A 26,392-nucleotide genomic window follows, 5' to 3' on the forward strand; every position below is an offset into this window, starting at 1 on the left:
ATTACATGCTGGTTTTACGCTACATTAAATGTTTCAACTCAAAAGTGCCATAAATCTGACATTTTTGGTCAGCATATTTACCTAATATTATAAAGTACAGTGGTACCTTGGTGTATGACTGCCGTAGAGTACGATTTTTTTGGTATACAACATCAAATTCGTTGTAAAATTTGAATTGGTGTACAACGTTTTTTGGGGGCAAGGCACGCTCAGTTGTTTACCAGTGTATCCCAGAGAGTGATGACCGCGACCACTCTTGAATTCTTTGTAAAGAATTTCACTGTTCTAATGTTTTTTTGGTTTCTGAACATAACTGTTATTATTATATATCATGCCTTGGGTCCCAAGAAAGTCTGTGGTAAAGTTCAACCTAAGAAAATAGTTGAGGATGAGGATAGAGGAAAAACAAAGATCATTCATAGTGAATGAATGTGATGTCTCACTACAGACATGTTAAAATGTAGGAAAAAACAAGTGTCTTTAGACAGATTCTTAGTAAGACAAGCAAGCAGTAAGTTACAACCAGGTCCTAGTGGTATTCCTGCAAAATGTAGGAGAGTGAGTACCACAGAAAAGTCATCACTGCTTGATGTTATAATGGATGGGGACACCCCTTCCTAACACTGATACCTCTCCTCTCCCCACCGCCTCACTGTCTAATACATGCCAACAAGAATCATCAATAAAGGTAAAATATACATACTGTACTGTAATACAAAATATTAGTGGTATTTGGTTCTAAAATGTATTTTTAAGTTAATATATTTGGGTGTGGGGAACATTAATTCAATTTATATTATTTCTTAAGGGAAAATTCGTTTTGGTTTATAATTTTTGGTGTACGACGTGTCTTGGAACGGATTAGAATCGTAAACGAAGGTACCACTGTATTTTGTTCTTTGTTTTTAGTAGTCGATCCCTCTATTCTTTCTTTGTCCTTGTCACATTTTAATACAGGAGCGTTGAGCGAACTTGCATAGATTCAGACTCACTATGCTTGGGCTCGAACTCATCAATATACAGTACACTACTTGTATATTGATTTTTTCTTTGCACTTCCATTCTCATAGAACGGTCTTGTCAGGTCCTTGATGGCAAACATTTCCTCAATATTTTGTTCCACAATATGCCTATCCCTCTTCCCCTTTGCCTCTATTAATTGTATGTCACATCTTCCTGTTCCTTAATCTTTTCTTCTCTCTTAGCTATCCTTGTGCTGGATTCTGCTCCATCCAGTACTGTAGCTTGAGAAAAACGCATTCCCTGGTGGTCTCTGGATTATGCCTGAAATATCTGCTATAAGCACACACTGGTAAACAGAAAGCCGTCATATTATTTAAGGAATTGTATCTCTTGACTAAAATTTACATAATTGCAGGTAAATTTATTCTTGGTTTAGTATAGTGTCTGTTTTGTTCTTCATCTTCATTATTCTATTGTTGTTGATGGTTTTAGTTGTAAATAATCTTGGTTCCCACTTCTTAGTCATCAGCACAGGTGATTTCCTCCCTCACAACTTTGTTTTGCAACAATCCCATTTTGAATCTCACCCTTTGGATTTGCACAAGTAGTCTTGGTAATCTGACTTTCTTTATTTTTTTAAACTAGTGTGCTCTATCCCTTTGTCACAGTAGTCTGTTGTTACAAGACCACTGTGATAAATAATGCCTTTGGTACTTAGCGTGGACACTACAAAGTCCTCATCCAACCTTTGTATCACACTTTGACCACTGGCCCTGTTAAGTGGCCTGTATGCTTATCATTACAATCTTTTACTGAAAGATTGGCATGCTTTCAGTAGTCTTTCTGTGCATGTCCACAATGTGCTGCCTCATATTGTGTCTTGCACCCCATATAGACTTTAGATTGTTAAATCTTGGAAAAAAAAACCCTTGCCTGTACAGTGACTGCTTATACTGTAACACCGAGTGTCATGAACCTCTTTTTTCCCTGGACATTTTCACTGCTATTTACACTGTACACTCATTTGTATTGATGGATTGAAATTCGCTGGAATTAGCTTTAATTATTTTTCCTGATAAAACCTTTGTGTACTTCCCTCTCGCTGAGATGAGTAGTTTTTCTGCTGTGTTGTATGCAGTTTTATATGTTCTACCATAGTTACATTTCATGTGCCAGTGGTTGTTTGTTACTGTAGTTGACTCTCACATTGTTGTTATTATTACCCTGGTCTTTTATCCCTTCTTAGTCTGTGTGACGGAAATCAAACGTAGGTTGTACCTTATCTCTAGTAGATATGATATTAGTCTTGCTGACTCCCTAGCCATATTAGTGTTGCATAAAGTGATCTTGCTGCTAAAGTTGCTGTTAATACCTGTCCCATCTAAAAGCAAATAGTTGGTTAGCTATTACGAATAACAAATTACATAGTATCAGATGTGACCAATCCCCCCTGGCTTTCCTACTTCATGTATTGTCCAAATTAATTAATTGGGCAGGTGGAAAACATCTCTGGTTCAATTTCATACTGACCAAACAAAGTTAACAGGTTGGCATTTAATGTTACACAAACACAATATTTTGTAACATTATTTCAATAACTTGTTAATATTATTTGTCATTTTCTGCCAGAACGGATCAAGATACTACAGTACTGTATATTTATATTTAGACTATATCTTAATAACGTGTGCAGTACTGTGCAAATTTTCAGGAGTATAACTCTAAGTTTTAAAATTGCTAATTCTTTGTTATTGCAGTAATTGCCTGTGATTTTTCCCGCTGGTCATTATCTCATAATCCTCTATTAAGAATTTAACAAAAATATATATGGGTTCTACTTAGTGTTGTACAAGTCTATACAGTATATTCATAATTCAACCTATGCTGAATAATAATATTGGTTTTGGTTCCTGACCCTGGCCCTAAATCCTAACCTAACCACTACCAACAATGATATTAATGGTTCCATCACCGCCACCACTATTACTATTATAGCCACATCATCATTACCACCTCTTCTACCCTACAATCATTATGGCACCTGTAATCATTCTGCCCTCTGTACTCTCTAATTTTTTGTGTCGAGTCCCTTAAGGTGCTCTGCACACCAGCTCCAGGGTCCACTAAGTACACTGCTCACGTGCCAGGCTCTTGTCAGTTTTGAGCCCCCATCATGACAAGTAACTTTTAAAGAGGTCTTGCTGCATAGTACATGGATAGGGAAGAAAGAAAGCACAGCTCACTATGACACAAAAGAACATAATAAATTTCTCAACACTTTCAAATCTTAATTGGCAACACAAGAATAGCAAATTAATGCTGTGCAAATTACCAGCTACCCAAGTGGCAGTTGGGTCACACTTCGAGCAAAGGGCTGCCAGCCACCTCATTTTGTACCTGGCATCCACCCAGCTCGCCAATGGCGCTCTGCAGAGATCCTCAGCCAAGACTGTGCTTGTACTGTACTCGGTTTGTTGATGTAAACAGAGCACAGCACCAAAACCCAAGCCAGAGAAAATATTGTACAGTAGTCTTAAACCAAGGTGAGGTGGAAAGAATACAGTATTATAATGAGAGGCCCACAGATGATTGGGCAAGCTGCATGGCTAGTTAGGTTAGCTAACTCTCCGACACTTAGTGTAACCGGGGGTGTTACAGTGTAGTGTAGTCGGGGGACACTAAAGCCCCGAAATTATCTCAAGATAACTTCAAGTTCAAGATAACCCGACTGCTACACATGGTCAGGTGGTGGCTAGTTTGCTTGCAGAGCATAAATTGTTTATCCTTGTGTTGCTAGTTATTTTTTGAAGGTTATATTGAAAATTTTGTTAGAACATGTTCTTTTGTGTCATAGTGAGCGGTATATTTCAGCGACGTGGTTGTGGTCTGCTCTCCGTTCTCTCCTTGCTCTTGGACTATGCAGCCAGGAATTTTTAAATTGACGTATTGTGGTGGAGCTCAATGATGATGTGGACTTTGCTTCTGAGTATTACCATGGATAGACTGGCTTTTGAAGCAACCAATGTGCTATTCAAAAAACTTTTGTTTCAATAAAAGTTGAAAAATTTTGTCTTGATATATGACAGTCTGGGTGTGCATCTCTTGATTCGGCTACAATGCAAATATAATTTTTGTTCACAAAATTCCAGCTCTCCTATCACATGTTAGTTTTCCAAAGAATTCAAACAAATTCATATTATGTGCAGCAGTTAGTTTTTAGGGGGTTCCAATAATTGTTGAGGAGACACATCTTGTAATAGTAACACCGGTTCTTATCCTACCTCGTTACTCATTCTGGGAACCTTTATACTACAGCTGGGACCTATTGCTGGATCATACTGGTGATTGTCTTTATGGTAAATGAATGTATATGTAAATTTTGGCGAGTTTTAATTAATGTGTGAATGTTACCTAAGAAATCTAGTTGCATAAACAAATAGTGTGTAATTATTCATAAAACGTTTGTCTTTAATATACTGAGATTATGCATTAGTTTCCAGAGAAATTGTATAAAGGTTCACTGTGTATAAATGTAAGAACATTGATTCCCAGGACTATTTCCTTAATTTATCATGTATTTATCCTTATGCCTCAAGTACATTACTGGTAGTTCTGAAACGAAGTTAATATTGTACACACCCAGTACACTGTTACTTGACGTAGCATAATGTTATGCAGGTTCCACATGCATTAGCTGTTGATGGTAACTCAGTTTTCTTTGTTACTTGAGCTAAGTCTACAGTCTACCTAGTATTGTTATGAATCTTCTGGATTCGACACTTAAATAATGATGAATTTCTAGTTTGTTATTTTGGGTTTGTCATTATTTCTTGTGCAATTATCAAAATGTTCACAAATTATCTATTCTCTCACTGTGCAGTTTTTTCTTTTGATACATAATATTTTTGTATTTATTTTAAAAATTATTTATTAGCGAGAATTGAAGTCTCTTAGCAAACGGCTCTTTGAACAGGTGAGCAAACATTTTGTTTAAGTGTGGATGTGTTCAGAAACAGTTGTTCACTAGATGAAAGTTGTCATTGAGTTAGTATTATCTTAGAAGCATATTGTAACTAATGTTTCTAAATTGTGAACGTCAATGGCTTATGAAGTGAATAACTGTCCATTGAATCAGGCATCGATTTTCTGAACATGACTATTATGTATGAAAGGCATGTTCTCAGAACACAAAGCTCTAGTCTGTAGATATGTGCCATGGACCATTAAGCTAACTAGCAGAACTTCAAATATCTAAAGGTTTCTGCTGGTTCCCTATAACACTTGTGTACAGAGATGCATGGTGATTAAAATGTTTTGGTAAGCTTATTCATTGGTAAACCAGGTATGAGTAAGGGAAACGGCATATGTAACATATGTAGATAAATCTTGTAAGAATGAAAAATACTGTTTAATTTAACTAGTTTAGTTGTGCTCAATACAGGTATCGGAATAAAATGATGCACAAACCTGCAAGTCTCTTTAGTAATGTCAGTGATTCAATCTCTTACAAAATGGTACAACCCATGGTAAGAAAGTTAAATTTGCTTAGATCTGCTATTTTAGGAGAGGGGGGGAGGGAGGGGGATGTAAGAAGTAAGGAAATTGCAGTTGGCCTGATGGCCCATTTGAGGCAGCTCATATTTATATCTAAAACTCATTCATGTGTATATCTAACATATGCAGACTTGAGAATTTAATACATAAATGTTTGCATATGAAAGGAAAAGTAATTGTTGCCAGCATGGAACCTCATTTAACAAATGTAAAAGTGTTGCCTATGTCTAGGTGTAGACATAGCCAACTTAGGCCATAGTGATAAATTTTGATAGAAATGGTTTAGATACAATTTTGTATAATATATCAGTCATTCTAATGTACAAGCACACATGTTTTTATGTTGAGGTTATTACTAAATAGGTAACATTAATAACACTGCATTAAGCTACTGTTTATTAAAGATCTTGGTATAATTTTGCTTTCAGAATCATGTATTTATAATGTAGGAACCTCTGCCCTCTTTCCCCCCCCCCCCCCAAGATTAAAAGGATCAAAACATCCATTGATTATATAAACAAACATTTTGTTTGTATATGTAATCATTAACTTGGGATTATTGTATTTGTTGTGTGCTGACTAAAGAGACCAAGTGAGGCCATAGTAAGGGAGCACAGAAGTGCTCGTGTAATATTACGTTTACTGTTACAGTGAGACTGAAATCTGTTGTGAATCAGTAAGGCTGATGTGGATTACTTGTTAAGGAATAAAAACTAGTGTGTCAGTGCTGAGAAAGATTGTCTTGAATATACAGTACTTGGCACAGAGCACGAACAACATGCCTGTGCTTTGCCATTTTCATATTGTGTATTTTTTTAATAGATTCAAATTTAATTAAAAAAACATTGATATAATGACTATAATTTTCCTAGAAAAATGTAAAGGATTATAATTTGACTATAATATACAGTATTACAAAACAGCATTTTATATGATAATAATAATACAGTATCTATTCCTTCAGCTTATGTTGGATGCATGCAGTACTAATGTAATGACAGCACTGCCAAATCAATGCATGTCTTAGAATGTTGACCAGACCACACACTAGAAAGTGAAGGGACGACGACGTTTCGGTCCGCCTGGACCATTGTCAAGTCGATTGTCTTGACTACTTGAGAATGGTCCAGGACGGACCGAAACGTCGTCGTCCCTTCACTTTCTAGTGTGTGGTCTAGTCAACATACTTCAGCCACGTTATTGTGACTCATTGCCTGCACATGTCTTAGAATATTGGCAAAATATAATATATCAGTGTGCTGTAGGACTGGTTCATGCAATATTATCGGTCAGTGTGGGTGTGGTTAGGGTGTATATACCTATTATACCTGTTAGTGATTCTGAAGATCAACGTCCCCGCAGCCCAGGCTCTGGCTAGGCCTTCTGGTTGGGTTGGTCAACCAGGCTGTTCGACGTGGTTGATCGCAGTCTGATGCACGAGTCAGTCCGCTTGATCAGGTGTCTTTCCCGCTTGATCAGGCGTATTTGTTCAAGTTATTTTGAACACTGCAAGAGGTCGGTCAGTTTATTATGTGTACCCTTATGTGTAGAGGGAAAGTGCTGAAAAGTTTTGGGCCTTCAATGTTGATCAAGTTTTCTGTCAGCATGTCTATTGCACCTTTGCTTCTCTTGTCTTATTTTGTCTTTCGTAGAATTCAGTCAAGTTGGATAGGCACGATTTTGCCGTTATAGGCACGATTTTGCCGTTATAGGCACGATATGCCGTTATAAAATTTATTCCCCAAATGTTCTACAATCCTTTTTCCTGGTGACTTATTCTAGAATCTTACACGGAATGCATGTAAATGAAAATAAACTTCTATAATTTAGTGCTTCATGTCTGTTCCCTTTCAGGAATATTGGAACTACATTTGCTTTTTCAAGATTTCCGGTAGATCTCCTGTCTAGTGTGATGAATACTATAGTCAATGGATAACATAAGATCTGTACAGCTTCCTTCAGTAACCGTGGTGGTATGTGGTCTGGGCCTACTGCTTTTGTTACCTGCAGGGGATGTGGGTGTGGTTAAGGTGGGCGGTGATGTGGGTGTGGTTAAGGTGGGCGGTGATGTGGGTGTGGTTACGGTGGGCGGTAATGTGGGTGTGTTAAGGGTGAGCAGTAAAGATGCATGTGAGAGTTCCCTACTGTTACAGCAGCATGGGAGGGTCCCTCCCACAGTTACAGCAGCATAGGAAAGTTCCCCATAGTGGTTGGTAGTACATAATTCTCATGGTGGCAGGTGGTGGGTCCCACACATCAAGCAAGCTCCCTACACGAGTGATGGCCTTCGTGTCCACTTCCACCTACCCCCTTATCTCTCATGGATCAATCTCCTCCTAATTATTTGTTGTTTCTCAACTTTTCCATGCTGTTAAATCTTGTTTCATTGTGATCACAGTTCACAAACTCACTATTTCGATGTTATTCATTTGGTAGCTGCCTTACAGTCACAAATATTTTTCTGCGGTTGGAAGAAAACGCGCAGAGTGGGGGAATTATTTTATTTTTATAATAATAATAATAATTAATTATTAATACAAATAATTAATTAATAATAATCATAATAAATGATTAATTATAATTGATAATCCTTAAATGAAGAAGCATAATAGCTAATTATAACGAAGAAAATAGATAAAGTGGATAATTAATTATGGTGACTAATAATGATTAGTGAATAACCATAAATTATTATACAGAAATAATATTAATGGATAGCCGTTATAATGATAATGTATTAATTCAATTACAGTTAATAGTTACATCTAATTAGTAATTGAAAGTTGCATTATTTGAATTTACACTAATTACAAGTCTTGGTATTCTTGGCTTATCACTTTGGGGGTTCTGTCGGAGCACCCCCAAAGGTAACACAAATTCGTTGCAAGATGGAACAAATGTCCCCAGCAAACTGCTTTAGCGTCTTCCCTTGGAAAGTAAAACAGGGGATACAGGGGATCCCGGGAGGAGGGTGGGCGTCTTGTAGTGTATCAGCCGAGGAGGAGGCGGACAGGTCACAGAGTCCGCGGGCGCGCTCTTAAGTACCCCGCTCGATGCGCGCGCAACTTAGGCGGTTAGACAACTCACAGTAAAACGTTTTCTTCCCACAGAAACTTCACCGCTTGAGAAGCAGTGTCTATTTCTCATGTTAGAACCCTTCCAGGCTATAGTGACAAAAGCATTGAATTCTATAATATACTCCCTTGTGATTCAGTACCGAGCTCCTCGTTGTATTATTTTAAGGCTTCATATATATATCAGCCCGTCCTCCAAACAAAGATCCAAAAGTCATTCCATCCACCCACCAAACCCCCTGTTTATGAATGAAAAGCGGTTTACACACAACTCACAACTGCTGACGTTTGAACATATCCGGAACAAGTGCTTCACTGACGAATTTTGTTCGAATCACAACGCTCTAAATGCTTCACCCACGTACTACAAATACAAATAATCGCCAACAGAACCTAAACACCTAACCTATCCTATGCCTATATATACACAATATGCAAATATATTATAATATTAATTTATACTTGAGAAAATTCCCGTTTTGAATAAACAGCATGTTAAAATATATGAATGCGTCTGTGGGGTCGACCGCTGAATGTAATGGACTTGAGTCGAGGACGGGTTGTATATATATACCTCACGAGGGCAGAGATTCATCAAGTTAAACCTAACATCAGCATTTTTTCAGTCCCCCCCCCCCTCCTGGTACCCATAACGTGAACTATATTTTGCATGGCGACCCAGTAAACCTATGTGTAATGAATCACACATAAACTGAATTTTCTGAATAATGAATCTTCCTTTCTTTACTATTGACACATGATAAATGCATATTTATAGATTGAACCTAGACGAATATAGAAACACAAAAGCTTTGCATGAAAATCGTCCAAAAAGACACGGTAAACAATATTATAACCAAAATCATTTAATGGGATGGATGCGCTTGTTTGCTCGTGAGCAATTTGGAACACAGGATGATAATGCTACACGCATGCCAGGCGCAGTGTTGAGCTGGCTTCATATCTTTCGTTTTTAATTGAGCTAATGTGGAAATTTTTAGCTCACACTAATAAGTACTGAAGTAGTGAAAGGTAATAGTATTAAGAGAGCATTTTAAGGTGGAAATTCTACTTTAAACCTTAATCCAAAATTATGACAAATTTAATATCAAAATCATTCTTCAGTAAAAATGAACTACTAAGATGCAGCAATTCAGCCTCTTCAGGATCAAAGTGTAACTCAATTAATGATTAAGGACTTTGAAAATCAAATAGATTTTTTATCCAAAGGTTTTTCTTTATAGTTTCAAATTTTTGCATTTGAAAATATTGTACATCCCGCTTCGAGAGTTCTAGTTTTATAACATTTTCTGGATGTAATTCACGATTCTAAATTAATTGGTGTCTAAAATTGAGCTAAAGAACACAGTTTTTGAGTTATTGTTAATTTGAGCCTATTGACCTTAGGTGGAAAAAAATAATAATCAATCCCTCCCCGGAGGCGCATGATATCTAAAAGCAATAAATAGTATGTTTTCGCTAATTTACGAAGGTTTATTTAGTAGAAAACAGTGGAGTTAACATAGTACCCGTGTAAATATGGCGCCAGTACACCTCACGCACGCTGCACTCTTGCGCACTTTCTTGTCAAGTTCAAGTTTCTTGTTAAGTTCAATGCCCGAAACGCTATGCGTGTTAGTGGCTTTACAAGAATATAAAATTATCAATGCTATGTACTCTCATAAACCCAATGTACCTTCTTGTATATATATAAATAAATAGGATGATCTTCAAAATGTTAGAGAATAGAACAACAAAATCAATGATATTATCTATAAATATTTCCGTTTTTTTATTAACATAATAAACATTATTAACAATATGTATTGAATGCATTCACAATACCTACTGATAGATTTTAATTGCTAAATCTACCTAATTATGGGAACAAATCTATGAGAAACTAGCGATGATTAGTTTTTGTGAATTTTAAATGTCGTGACCAATTTTATTTTTTTGCGACCCACTAATTGGTCGGGACGATTACCTAGATTGCGTCTACATGTAAACTGTTTACATATCTTATAGCGAAGACTCTTATATATATACAGTTTATTTCTGACTCCCTCACGCTGTCACAAGACCAACAATTAATTTACATTCACCTGAGAAACTATTGTTTAGTCTTCGTGGCAATTGTCAATAACAGATGATTTGCTACAACACATTTTCATTTGTATCTTTTCATATATGTATAAATTAGTAAAGTAAATATTATGTATCCTATACTTAAAAAATAAGTATAACATTTAATTGTAGAGAAGAAACTCTTACAGATGCAGGCGATGAGTCACAATAACGTGGCTAAAGTATGTTGACCAGACCACACACTAGAAGGTGAAGGGACGGACCGAAACGTCGTCGTCCCTTCACCTTCTAGTGTGTGGTCTGGTCAACTATTACAGATGGAGACGTACCCATGTGCCTAGTAATCCCTGCAGGTGAGGGAGTTGATGGAGGCGGCCAGCTGGTGAGAGTGACTGTTGATCTGCCTCTGTGCGGCGGCGAGGACGGCGTGGCTGTGCTTCTGGACGTCTGTGTTGAAGCTCTCTGCTCCCTCCAGTCCACACTAAAACCGGAACCAAGTACAGTATATAAACACCACTTCTACTCTTACTCCTTTACGGGCTATTCATGCCCGTGCCACCTTTTGGGTGGCTTAATCTTCATTAATCAATCAATCTCATTCATATATACATTTCCCGCATTAGAAGTGTACAAGTTTATTTCAAAATGTTAGATTTGCTTATGTAAATGGAGAGGCTTCTCCCACATCATAGGGAAAGGCTTCTCCCACATCATCCCTGTACTTACGAGTATGGCGTCAGCTCGGAGGGTGAACTTCAGGGAGTTTCTCTCAACACACAAAGAAAAAGGTAGCAAGCTATAGCTCTCAGCTCTGAAGAACATACTGACGCGGAAATTCTTCACCAACAAACTGTGGACAACAGGTGCAGAGTTTACACCAGTTCGGAAAGGTATTAGATAAATGTTTTGATAACTGAGATACTATGAAACAAATTATGAATAACAATAGTAACATGTTAAGCGAGGAGGAACTTACCTGCCCCTGCCTGAGGCCGAGGTGTAGAGACCTCGGTGGACGCCTCTCAAGGCATAGTTCTGGGTGTGGATAAACAGGTTTTCCACCAGAGCATAGATCCTCACCTGCAACACGCCATTATAAACAAAGTGTAGACAATTGAAAATTGGGTCGAACTGGTCACTTATCTGCGAAATACTTTATTATGCAGTAATATTTCAAAGATGTGTGGAATATTGCAGGTGTGTAAAGTATAAAAAATAGTAATACTCACGTCGTCAGATATTAGAGGGAGAGGAGGTACAAAGCCAGTTATGAAGGTCTCGTCGAAGCCAGTAAGGACGATGTTCCTGGCACTTAACACAATACTGTGGACAGATAAGCATCAGGGGTCAAAAACATGGTAAACAATGCAACTATGAAACAGATAAACTCCAAACCTACTCTTCATAAATGCAAAGCTGGACAAACAACATTGATGTGACAGTGAATTTGATGACAATTCCCACTGTCGGGGACAGGAAGCCTGTGTTTATTTATTGACTTGCGTAAGGCCTTTGACACCGTTAACCCTATTAACCACCTTAAACTGTAGGTTGGGATTTCTTGGGGGGGGGGGGAGGTCCGCTGGAACCCGGCAATACAATGCTAACACACACTGTTACTGCATTACATTGTTATTTTACCAAAGGTAGCACTTTTACCAGTGTAGGTCCCCATTGTTAGACTTACTCTCTGGAAGTTACGCATTATTAAATATACCCTTTTTACACTTACCAAGTTTAATATACATGGTTAATCTTACGATGTTAAACTTCAAGTCATTTTAATTCAACAAGTACAGTGTATTGTTAACTTACGACGTTAATGTTATTAATGTTATCAACGTTAATGTTATTAATGTTATCAACGTTAATGTTATTAATGTTATCAACGTTAATGTTATTAATATTATCAACGTTAATGTTATTAATGTTATCAACGTTAATGTTATCATTTATATAATTTATAATTAAAGTTATTAATAATTAAATTTATTAATAAACCTTCAATACCCAAATTGAGTGCAGAGTAGATAGGAAATGCCTTGGTATTCACATTAACAAACTGAATTTAAATTTTCCATATACAAAATATAAACAAAGTTTCTAAAACAGTAGGCATTCTGTCTAAAACCAGATCAGCCATTGGTAACACTTTATTATTCACTCACCTATCCACATCTCACGGTATCTGTGCCTAGGGTTCTATGATCCAAAATCACCCATGACCCATTATTACTCAACATAAATAGCACTCTGAACAATAACAACTCCAGTCCCAGGTAGAACTTTGCATCCATACTGCAATACTTGAGTATCAAGTCACTACACACACTCTAGTGTAATCTCTATATACAAAACACAAAATTGCAATACTAATCTCGACCTCAAATGCTTCCTATAGGGCTGTAACGGTACCCATGGGCACCACACTAGAAACAAGTGTCTATTTCATACTCAACCAAAACAGAAATGCTATGCAAATTTAGGGTTCTAAATTTTACAATGTCTTTCCAAATGTGATTAAAAGCTGAACTTTTTCCAATCAGTTCAATATAGAAACAAAAAGATATATAATTAACATAATGTAACAAATGTCGATCACGTTTCCTCATCCAAAATAAGATATTTTGGTGAACAAATCGTGTAGGTGTATTTGTTTGTAGTGTAGTGTAGTGTAAAGATATTTTAGTGTTTTACTGTTACTGCAGATTTGATCCCAGCGGCGTATTGGTAAGGCACTCGCTTGGAGTTTCACGGGCGCTTTGGTCTGGGTTCGTATCCTGGCCGGGGAGGATTTACTGAGCGCCAATCCTTAACTGTAGCCTCTGTTTACCCAAAAGTAAAATGTGTACCTGATTGTTAAACGATTTGGCGGGTCGTATTCTGGGGAATACTAAGATTAAAGACTTGCCCGAAACGCTATGCACGCTGGTGGCTGTATGTTGGAAATTTCCAACAATTATTCTCATCCCTAATACAATAGGATATATTTCCTGTATTAGGCTTCATTATTATTTAATACTCATTTACTAATCCTTAGTACATTAGGATGTATTTCCTGTACTAAGTATTATAATTAACTAACATTACTAATCCGTAGTTTAGTATCACAGAATTTATTGCATTAGGATGCAGAGCGTTATATAATTTTCCTTAGGAACATTTCATATCGAGTAGAATCTAGCTTTATTTTGTCTTTTATTAAGGATAATCATTTATTAATAGATTCACTTTTCGTTAATAAATTTATCATTGTTTACTGGAATTAATTTATGCAGCCACGATTTGCTGTCTCGGTGAATAAATTGTATCTCGACTCCCTTTTCTCGTTCATTTAATATCGTCTAAATTAATTGACTACATCACGAAAAAAGAGGTGTCACCACATAATACCTTTATTGTGACGTAAATATTTGTCACAACGCATTTCCTTCCATATAATTTATGCTCGGAGCCCCTACTGGGAGCTATGCGCATGCGCAACTTTCGAGCAGGAGAAAGAGAAGACGCCATTACTGGCGAGAGACACGAGACAACCGCCATTGCATAGGTGTTCTGAAGTCTGCTTATCAAGACTAGTCTTAATTTAGGAGCATCTGGCCATCTACAGACTCCAGACTGATCCGGCAACTTCAGTCTTACGGACACCACGTTCGGCAGGGAAGATTAGTATCCTTAATTGTTTTTAGAGGCCTTTAAAATAGAATTAGGTTACCTCCCTGTACGTTACGGGATCCGATTACGAGTCAAGAACGAAGCCTATTGTACTAAGAGATCCAGCGTTACTTGACCACGACTTGCCGCTGCAGAGGTCTACATGACAAAGTTTCACTCATCCAACCATTATTTACTAAGATATTATTTTTTTCTACCACAGACGTGGCCATACATATATAATGCTAACCAACATCTATAAATTTTCTTGTCCTCCATGGACATGGGTTAGAGATCTGTTAAACATATAGTTCAGTGATTTATTCAACCAAAAATGGTGATTGTAGTACTTTTAAAATGCTAATCTAACCTTCATACACCAATACACAGATTTACGTCTGTCCTACATACACAAATACACAGATGTACGTCTGCCCTACATACACAAATACACAGATTTACGTCTGTCCTACATACACAAATACACAGATTTACGTCTGTCCTACATACACAAATACACAGATTTACGTCTGTCCTACATACACAAATACACAGATTTACGTCTGTCCTACATACACAAATACACAGATTTACGTCTGTCCTACATACACAAATACACAGATTTACGTCTGTCCTACATACACAAATACACAGATTTACGTCTGTCCTACATAAACAGTGTTCCAGGTATGTTTTTTACACGTCATTAATGTGCGTTTACAAAGGCGAAATGCAATTGTGACCAGCTTGCACATACCCAGTATACACACACACAGGTTTACAACCCATCCGCCTGTTTACATAGTACTTTTTGTAACTATGTGGACCTTCGTACATACATAGACGTAATGGACAATTGACCTAGTATAGCACATATATGTACTATAATAGGCCTCAGCGTGTATTAGGCCTAGGAGGTTTCCAACATCGGTCCAAAACCTTTCTGGTTTGTCAATAGTACCGATTTCTACTTTCTAATTGTCTTTTACGTCAATATATGTATACAATGGTCCTCATCGTTACTATAAGTAGTATTATAAGTAATTATTATAAGTAGTAACTACTTATAGTAATATTATAAGTACTACCTAAACTGGGGATGGTCTGATATTTATGTCTCCTACTTTGACAGGGCAAGAAAGCTGTTATAGACTCTTGTGTGTCATTAAGCACTTAACCACTGAAAGTGATTAATATCCCAAAAAACAAAGTTTTGCTGTACCTGAGGAAGTCGGTGTCGAGGGTGACGTCGGGGATGGTGCTGACGACGTGAGGGTGTAGGGGCCTCAGCTGGCTCCGCAGCATCCTCGTTAGTTCCATCTCCACGAGCCCCACTGTAAACATAGTGTGGGTTGGCAACTGCTCCAAGACGGTAAACTAGTATGGTAAAAGCCGGTTGTTGTGGACACATTGCCACATCAACTGTACCCAACACAATGACTAAACTGAAGCATGGCAAGGAAATGTAGATGTATTATTATAATCTCGAAAAACTCCAAAAATTCGATCGCACACTTCGTTAAGTGGACCACCTCTTTACTCTTACTACGCCAGAACACCGCCAACCGAACAGTCTTTATCAATGGGACCAGCCGCTGGATCGCGGACCGAGAACAGAGATCATTGCCAACATCGAGGAAGAAAACCCGAACCTGAGGGTATTTGATGTTATATTCTGTAGCACCGACGACGACAAGCGCCCCACCATGAAGATATCCTTCACCATCTTAGCCGCGGCCAACAGGGCTGCCACACATATGGTCTGCTTCGCCATCAAGATTCCACCCTTCCAAGTGAAGAAGGAACAATTCCATGAGATCCAACAGTGCTTTCGGCGCTACGATTATTCCCGCCCCACCAACAAGTGTCAGCACCCTGTCCAGAAGTGCAGCCTTTGCGGCCAGGACCATCATTACTCCATATGCAAGTCAAAAACCCATTGCTGCCTGCTCTGCAGCGGCGATCACCCTGCAATTTCCCACCGCTGCCCTCGCATACAGGAAATCATTAGGATCCAGGCTGAATCCAGTAAAGCCAAACCTACTTCCGACGCCGGAATCAAACCCAGCACCTCAGCTCCCACCAACCTACCAGAAGACTTCCCAGTCCTACCAAAGAGTGGCTCCTCCCAACAGGCCACCCGGCCTCCACACTGGGGACCTAAGCACCAACCAGCACCCTTACAGTCCCTTACATCACGTGCAGGCATTATCCCTGGTTTTATTCAACTAGCGGAGAGGCTTGTCGGGCCAGACAATTAATGATTTGTTAAGGAACTCAACGTGCTGTACCTAGCCAACGGCCTGGACCCCATCATCGCCCCGGACGCAAGTCTCACTGCCTCCACTACCACTCCGGAGACTACCACCAGAACGACCACGAGGTCGATCTCTACACAGACTTCAGAACCACCCAAGACCCGGGCGGCACAAACAGAGGTATTTCCCTCTTCAGCTCCCAACACTCCTACCATCACCATCTCAGCAGATGCGCTAGCAGACGGGCTATCTACAATTACTAACAGCACCACCAACACTCCTGAAATAGCTACTACCAGTAATCCCCGACACCTGAGCCTATCTCAGGCTGCAAGATGAAAAACAATACCAACTACGGATTTTACAGACTCCTCAGATGAGGAAATCTTAGTAGGCGTTCCACCGCCGCCGTACGACACCTACTCGGTACAAGACCTCCTCGTGGAGGCCCCTCACCAAATTCCGACGACAGCACGGCCATATTAACTCGCAGCGAATCTCAGCCAAAGAAAAAACGGAAGACCTAGAGGTCTACACTAAACCTCCGAGGCTGAAATCCACCATGAAGACCCGCATCCATCCATAGATCTCTAGTATCAGCTATTGATACTGGTAATGGGTCAAAAGAGCCTCTACTTACAGGCTACTCATGTCTGCGCCACCTTTACGGTGGCTTAATCTTTATCAATCGTCATCTACAGTCCTCTTGGATTGGCGCGTCCACGGACCCCATCACCAGATCTCCAATATCAACAGATAATAGATAATGGCTCCAAAGTGCCTCCACCTCCGGGCTTACCATAGCCCGTGCTACTTGGAACTTTTTGTTCTGAGTAGCTGAATCTAAAACAACAACATTATTATTATAATTACTTAAACAAAGTATGTGTATACTCATTGTTTTCTTACGGTTGTCCGGAGGAAGACTGGAAGACAGGCAGATGGCAGCAAGAAAGGCAGCAATTGTCAGCATGGTCGGTAGTGGCTTGGTACTCCCGAACACACAGTAACGTGGTAGAAAGCTGACTTACAAGGTGCTGCTTGAGTGAATAATTACGAGGCTACGGGATTATATAGTCGAGGGTGAGGTGAAATTGAATTGAAATTGAAATAAGTTTATTGAGGTAAAATACACACAAAGGGATGAGGTAGCTCAAGCTATTCTCACCCCATTCAGTACAACGTGTTAATATATACATAGACACACATCACAAATAAACACATTACCAAACATTTTGAGAGGTAAAAATATACATTTCCTAGGGTGAGGTGGGGGTTAACTGATTTCAGAGAAGGATGGCAAAGTTAACCCTAGACACTAGAAACTTTCCTAGTGAAGATATTTAAAAGTTTAACTTACATTCTTTAGAAATACGAAGATTAAAGGGTGTGGTGATTTAAGTATATAAATAGATACAAAAGTATAACAAAGGAGATATAAATAACGTTTTAAATATATCAAAACATAACAGGTAACATAATAGATGTAGGATCTCTGGAATGTTTTAATCGAAGGTTAGACATCCATATGAATGAGTTTGGCCAGATATCAACGTCTTTTAAATTATCCGGTAATTTGGCCCAACAATTATTTAGTGGTTACCAGGGAGGAAGTTATTAAACGTATACAAATTAAAACCCAATAAATCGCCTTTGCTAAAGTTCTAAAAATGTAAAGACGAGTTAGTGAGTCTTTGACTTTCGTACTTAATCGCTACTTCGTGGGAATGTGTGTGTGAAAATTAGGTTAAAGAACTTAACTAACCAATAGCCCGAAATACTATTCGTGCTAGTGGCTGTACAAGAATTTAAGAACTTTTGTATATATAAATAAATAAATCAACAATATATTTCATAATATTTAACAAAGTGTTCTCGTTGGGGACATATGACTTGCAAATGCCAGTTTGACCCAAGATGTTGGTTTTGCAGTAAAAAGCATGACCAACGTTTGGGAAAAAGGAACGGCGACGATCAAGGCTCTAGCCTCGTGGCAGTAGGAAACGCGACCAAAAAGTGTACCTTCGTGGTGATGAGGTGCAGGGCAGCCTTGTGAATTCTGAGGTTGGTACACAGATCTTGGAATACCTAAAAATGCTGGACAAGAGGATTGTGATTGATGAAGATTAAGCCACCCAAAAGGTGGCACGGGTATGAATAGCCCGTTAGTGGTGGCCCTTTTGAGCCATTACCAGTATCAAGAGCTGATACTGGAGATCTGTGGAGGCAAAAAGAGCATTGTAATTTTGGAAAGGTTATTTATGGTAAACAGGTGGAGTGTAGTGAGGAGTGAAGCGGAAAGTTCAGTTGGGAGTGAAACGAAGGGGGGGGGGGAGAAAGTAAGGGAGAGGATGGATGTATCACTGATGGAAGAGCTTCAGGACCATGAACTATCCACTTATGATGGTAGTATTCAACCCTATGTTGTGGGAAATGTTGAAACAAAGACAAATGAGAAAGGGCTTACACAAAGCAAAGTTGCAGACATAGATAACAAAAACATTACCTCTGATTGTAGTGGGTGTACAAGTACTGAGCAAGATAGACTTGAACAGTTAAAGTCTGCGGCTGAATTGTTTATTTTGGTAGCAATAAACTCTACAATGACATCATATCTTGTAACATTAGCACATAAGGATCTCATATATGACTTTCTTATTGTATACTTTAACATGCATTGCGCATTTCTTTCCATCTTCTAAAGCCAGAAAAATTATGTTCGTTAGCTCTTCCCGCCTCTCATTAATCTAATCGCTGAAAATACATACTACTCTGAAAAACTATCCCCAATACTTTGTCTGTTGATTTACACCCTCATTGTCTCATTATTAATATGATTAATAGTTGTGTACTGTGTGAATTTGTCAGCCCCTTTAGTTCTCAAATAGACGAGGGTAGAAATAGCCTAAGCGACTCTATCCTTTTAAGATGTATTTGATTGCCTCAATAAACTTGATTGAACTTGCTATATGGTATTTCATAAGTTATTCCATCGTCCCCTGGGTGGTAGATTCCTCAACTTTAATTGCCATCAGTACTTTATCCCGGGTAATGTCTGTGTAAGTGACACCCCCACATAGTTCCTATCAACAATTTCAGTATCTTTCTTTATTATGCACCCCATACTCATCCCGTGGGCGGTGGTGGAAAGAGTTACAGAGGCACATAATGGGTTCAGGAACTGAACCCCATAGTTCGTTTAGTTAAGCAAGTGACAGACTTTTGAAGCTAATTACACAATTATTAATGTTATATATATACACATAAGCATATATATACAGTCATTTACACAAATACATATACACATCGATAATCTTTTTATATCACAAGCGATTCAACAAGAGGCTCACAACAGTCATTATACAAGATAAATCCACAAGGGCCGTAACGAGAATTCGAACCTACGTCCGAGAGCATCCCATACGCTGTCTTAATCGACTGAGCTACGACATGGTATAAGAATTGCTACTGGAAATTCTACTAAAATTCTTATACCATGTCGTAGCTCAGTCTGGGATGCTCTCGGACGTAGGTTCGAATCCTCGTCACGCTCCTTGAGGATTTGTTCACTTGATACATCACTCTATTGTGATTTCTGTGTGTAATTATACAAGGCACTTTACATATATGGTGAGTCACACAGTTACTAGTCTTGCTCTACACCCACCTAACTGGGCGGCAAAGAAAAGATTGCCAGCAAGAGTGATTGGTTAAGTAGGGATAGGAGAGGACGTGAGCTATCAGGAGAAAGTGTCAAGCCACTACGACTATATGGAAGATAAGATAAGAGGAAACATTTTAGTATACAGGATAGAGCCCGGGTTTTAACCCGGCTTGCATGATAAGTGGCCAGAGTATTGTTGCATTTCACTGTTGTCTGCTGTATATATAAAGTTCCACTTTGGGTCTTTCCAAAAATCTAATAACTCCCATTACAGTGGGCGTTGAATTAATTTTGGCAGCGTCTGACCGTTTATCCATAAGGCCGTATAAGAATTCGCAAAAAAATTATGCTTCTACTCCTTAATTCGTTTACGTCTTGACAGATTTCCTTCTTGTTTCTGTTATTCCCATCCTCTGCAAACTCCTGCCATCACTTACTCTTAATTTCCTTTCTCTTCTCCCTACACAGCCTAGCAACTGTCAACAAAGCAAAGCATTCATGCCTTCCCCTGTACTATCATTCCTACTCTTCCCTGTGAGTGCTCCTCAATGTTAACGTTCACCCTTTTAGAATCTTGTCATGTGTATAATTTTCTGACGAGATGCTTTTTTATACTGGATATGATTTTTATTTAATGTTGTGTTAAATGGGGTTATTTCCTTAATTCGACCTTCGTAAAACATCAGCAAGTTTAACTTTAATATCATGAAGAGAGCGCACCTTCACCCCTCCTGTCTGCCAGGACAATATATGTCACAAGCAGCATGATGATGATCACTGTCACTCCAGCGCCTCCTCACAGGTAAGTCCCTTCTTCCACTGCTAACAGATAAGTGTTTTGGTGTGAAGAATTTACTATTAATTTTATTCATCTTGCCTCTGGTCGTACTTCCTCTTGAAATTGCTTATTGATCGCACCTCGATATCTTATTAGAGGCTATTATAATTATTGTTTGCAACCCTGAGTGTAAAGAGGTGTTTTCTAACGACCTTCCTGATTGTCTAAGGTTGTTATCCCAGGTGGTAGTTGGTAGTTCCAACTACCTCTTATCCTACCATTTTTCAATTCCTTTCAATATTCTATACGTTGTTATCACAGCATAAATTCTCCTTCTTTCCACCAACGTCGTGAGGTTGTTCGGCTGTTGGATAAATAAAAACAAAATGGAGAAATTCATATGGAATAAAATCAGACATATAAATAAATATGACATTTGTAATATATTTTTGCATCTTCCAGTTTGTTTACTACTGTTGAAGCGGACACCGTTGGCACCATGTTGAAACCTTTTACCTTGCAAGTTGCAATCTGCGTGGCCTCCATCCTGCCTATATTTGGCGGTGAGCACATCATGCTGTTATGTACCAAATGGACTTTTTCACATTCAAACATGTTTATTTTGGTTATTTTCAGTTAGTTATTTCAGTTTTCAGTAAGTTATTTTCAATGTTCCTTATTGCGATTTTTTTTACGGTGTTAACAGGCAGTTTCTTGGAGAATAGTCTGACCAGTGTGCTCCAGAGTGAGCTGAAGAAGTTCCACCAATTCATCATTCCTATCGTCACCGGAGTTCACATCAACACCCCCGTCACCAGGTACTTTACTGCTTCATTTTCTCTCTCTTACAAGGACCTTAACCTGTCTCCATGGAGCCCCTCTGGTGTGTGTTGTATAGTGCTTATATATTAGGTTCATGACAAGTTCTGAGGTTGTGGTGTTTGTGTCCAGTGTCCCTAAGGTACAGTGGCTTAAGGCCTAAGCTTGGGAAGTACCCAGTGCGCAGGTTTGATTTTCTTTGTGTCCACAGTGTTATAGTGAGCGCCTGGAACACCTCTGTGCTAGGCTATGACGACGCCTACATTACCCACTTCCTCCCTCCTATCCCGCTCATCTCCAATGTTGTGAGTATTATTATTGTAGTTTCGTCTCCCATATTATAAATATGGGTTTGCCAAGTGTTATAGACGAAAGGAATTGACAGTTTGCATTATTGAGGCTGACAATTGTATAACTATTACACTTAGGATTGATAGTTGTATGAGTGAAAATGGTTGGGTGTAAATGGTACCTATTTTACACACAGAAATCACAATAGCGTGATGCATCAAATGAACAAATCCACAAGGGCCGTGACGAGGGTTCCAACCTAAGAATGGGTTCAAACCTAATTCCTCTCAAATGTAGGTTCGAACTCTCGTCACGGCCCTTGTGGATTTGTTCATAGGTACCTATTTTGTTTTGGTCAGTAGACCTACTGTTGTGTGTCTTACTTCTTATGTTCTTATATTAAATAATATATATTTTAATTAAGCTCAGATATTAAATGAGCTTAATTATGATTCTATTATAGACATGGATTCCATATTACAGGGAGCAAAGTAACCAACAAAATTATCCATTTATTTAAGTGCACATACTGAGGCTTCTGATTTTCAGGTGGAACTGGAACTGGTGATAGAGAGTCTGTACTTGTCCAGCGACGCCTATAATCTCTACGGCACCCACAAGGGAAAGAAAATCGTGGCTCGCGGAGTGGGAGAGTACGTGTACAACTTCTTCCACTTGTAATCCGTCAAGTAGTGCTTGTATCCAATCGTCTAACGTTTAATACTAAAGTTGTGTCAATATATCGGTAGGTGTAAACCTAAATCCTAATCCTTGCTCTGCTCTCGACAGGATCCTAATGGAGAACTTCAGCGTGAAGGTGTCCTTCAAGACTCAGAGCTACAACCTCTTGCCCGTGTCATTATGCATCTTGCAAGAGTCTCTCCTTATCGACCTCAGCATTGACAAACTATTCGTAAGTATTGTGCTGATGCCTTCTGGTACCGGGTAAGGTGTAGGGCTACGAGACCACTATACGAGCTCACTAAGAGAAGTAAATTTTCTTTATGTATACACCGAGAAGCGGAAAACGTCTTCAGGATTATATATTCCTTTACTATAATTTGGATTAGTAATTTACTCAGAATTTTAAAGCAATTTTTTCGAGTTATACAACGGAAAGATAATTTTTGTTTATGCAATCAGGATTATTAAGACCTTTATAACGTGTTTCAGGTTCGTTTTGAGGGCGCTGACCTCATCAACGATGACATTGGCATCAACGGGCGGAGTGTTGTGGCAGGGTTTGAGGAGGAACTGAACAAGAACGCTCGCCTACTCGAGAACAACATTAACAAGGCCACCTGCAGGATGGCCTGGTAGGATTCAACCTTTCTCTGTAACGCATCTTATTACTTGTAATTTCTTCGCTAAACTCCTTCTACATAATCATTTCGTGGATTAATAATATGTAATCATCACACAACATGTCACTAATATTGTCTTTATTGAATTGTTAATATTGTAACAGTAATAAATAAAGACCCATCAACCCAGTCTGGCCTTATTCAAGTTCAAGTATGTTTATTGAGACAAGAAAAAAATACATCTCAAGGGAATAGAGAAGTTTAGGCTATTTCTACCCCCCTCTACTTCAAGTCCCTCAAGGGGCGCACAAATTCAGTGAGTACAAATCCACAAATCACAATACAAGAATCCCATTTAACATTGCAGGTTAATATAGTAAGCACAGCATATAATTGTTACACTCTTGGGGCAAAATTCTTGTAGCTCCTAAGTATACTGTCTATCATACCATTATCACACATCCAAACAATTTGATGTGGTACACTACTTATTTCCTTATTTCTATAGTTATCAATAAGTTGACACTAATACATAATGTTCTAAGGTGTGGGCGTGCGGCATACTACATAATTTACACTCCTTATCTTTTTCACTGACATCAACACCGTATTGCCAGATATATTTGTATCCTAATCTTAATTTGCATATCTTATTATTAATGGGAGCTCCTGCGACGTTGCTGGAACCATGTGTATTGGCATTTGCCTTTCTATTGGATAATTTCAGCAACGTGGAGAGGGGGAGACCTGCTGCATGGGTAACAGCTTCTCCTCCATATCTACCTACCCAGCCTTTAGCAACTCCATAGTCTTCAGAGACTAAAGGATGCCTACTACTAATCTTAATCTCATGTAAATTGAATCCTTCCAGATAGACTTTCCTCTACCATAGGTGAAGGACGAATTTGTATTTATTACTGAATAATTCTTAAGTGTGTTACTACTGTCCACCGTTGCCATTCTCTTTATCATTTCTTCACCCTCTTGGATCATCTTGATACTTGTTTTTATTTGTTTTAAGGTTAACTGACATACAACTTCGACAAGAGTTTTTATCGTGGCTCTCTTCGCTATCTCATCAACTATCTCATTCAACAGTATTCCCACATGTGAAGGGATCCACACGAATGTTACTTTACACCCAGTTTTTCCTAATTTCTTAACATTCTCTCTACACTCCATCACAATATTCTGGTAAACTGGTCGCCTGCTATTTAAAGACTCTAACGCTCCTCTGCTGTCAATAAAGAAGCAAGCATTTTTACCACATTTGACTACTTCCTGTAATCCTGCTAATACACCTTGGAGTTCAGCCTGCGTTAAAGAGACATTGTCAGTTAAGCGGCGTCCAATAACAGTATCTACAGTGCCGATGTCAGTGTACTCCCTGATCAAGACTCCACATCCTGCCATCCCATCCCTAGCTACTGACCCCATCACAATATACATGTAGAGTGTTTTCTGTAGGTAATTTTCTAATTATGCAATCATATGTTGCCCTCAGCTCTCCTATCTCATACATACATTTTTTTCTTTTCCAAGGGAGTAATTACTACATCTACATTACAATCCTCCCATGGTGCTGGCCTTATTGACGTCCCTATGGTGACCGTGGTTCATATTTATGCCCGAAACGCTTTGCGTAATAGTGGCTTTAGGCATTGTATGTACTAGCTCTATCTATAAATCCATCACTCTTTGTAAAATCTCTTGTATGTATGTACCTTACCTAAATAAACATTTGATTTGATTTGATATTACATTATTCGTATTGTTATTAAAAGATATTGGAAAGAAATCTACGTTTTTTTAATTTGTTATGGAAATTGGATTAAATTTACTGTGACAAAACTATAACTGATTATTTAAATCCTAAATTAGTTACGCAGTTAATTCTATGGGAAATGTGCTTAGTGTGACATACATTAATAGTTGGTAATGAGTACAAAAGTTTTATTTGAATTTAATGTTGGTTTACGAAGTTATAAATGTTGTGTGTATGTTGTCTGCTAGTCATTCAGCACCGCTCCTGTGCCAGGTAAGTCCACTACGGGCTCACCATAGCCCGTGCTACTTGGAACTTGTTCCGAGTAGCTGAATCTAAAACATGTCTGCTAGTTACAGAGGACGTGTATGACTATGGTAACTATCACCACTATAACTGGGCCTCGCTGGAGGCCAGAGGTGAAGCTCTGGCCTCCATATATATATATATATATATATATATATATATATATATATATATATATATATATATATATATATATATATATATATATATATATATATATATATATATATATATATATATATATATATATATATATATATGTTGTACCTAGTAGCCAGAACGTCGTACTCGGCCTACTATGCAAGGCCCGATTTGCCTAATAAGCCAAGTTTTCCTGAATATATATTTCCTCGTATTTTTTTCTTATGAAATGATAACGCTACCCATTTCATTATGTATGAGTTCAATTTTTTTTATTGGAGTTAAAATTAACGTAGATATATGACCGAACCTAACCAACCCTACCTAACCTAACCTAACCTATCTTAACCTAACCTAAACAAACAGAACTAAGTCAATAAAGTATGGTCTTAATATAAAATAATAATAATAATTCAAATAAACTATTTGGAGAAAAATATTGAAAATAAAGAAAATCACTCGGCCTATTAGGCAAATCGGGGCTTGCATAGTAGGCCGAGATGTGCGTTCTGGCTACTAGGAACACCAGAACTAGTAGCCAGAACTGAAGCTGAATTGCATTTGTTGATTTGCTTCCAAATAAGATGTAGTAAGTATTTTCTATGCTTAGTGTGAGTTTGTTGGTTGACATCCATAAGTGAACTTTATTTAGTTCACTGTTTACAACATTATTTAATATGTGTGGGTTGGGGGTCTGAGTCGATGAGGGTAGTATCATCAGCAAACAATATAG

General features: G+C 38.3%; 1 protein-coding gene and 1 long non-coding RNA gene across 3 annotated transcripts in view; both read left to right on the forward strand.

Moving 5' to 3' along the window:
* LOC138355450 (uncharacterized) overlaps positions 1–26,392 on the forward strand; it is a 114,197-nt gene that overhangs the window by 34,041 nt on the left and 53,764 nt on the right. The gene's annotated exons all lie outside the window — the stretch shown is intronic.
* Positions 11,042–25,176, forward strand: LOC138355323 (uncharacterized). Of its 2 annotated transcripts, XM_069310195.1 has the most exons (8): positions 14,191–14,348; positions 20,942–21,057; positions 21,496–21,596; positions 21,740–21,851; positions 22,064–22,157; positions 22,693–22,796; positions 22,933–23,056; positions 23,317–25,176. In XM_069310195.1, exons 2-8 carry the CDS (start codon positions 21,020–21,022, stop codon positions 23,461–23,463), a joined length of 720 nt encoding a protein of 239 aa, XP_069166296.1. In that variant the 5' UTR covers positions 14,191–14,348; positions 20,942–21,019; the 3' UTR covers positions 23,464–25,176. The 2 variants fall into 2 exon arrangements, with proteins under 2 accessions (XP_069166297.1, XP_069166296.1); XM_069310196.1 differs by lacking the exons at positions 14,191–14,348; positions 20,942–21,057 and adding an exon at positions 11,042–11,176.

The sequence above is a fragment of the Procambarus clarkii genome, chromosome 67, assembly GCF_040958095.1.
Source record: "Procambarus clarkii isolate CNS0578487 chromosome 67, FALCON_Pclarkii_2.0, whole genome shotgun sequence".
NCBI lineage: Eukaryota > Metazoa > Arthropoda > Malacostraca > Decapoda > Cambaridae > Procambarus > Procambarus clarkii.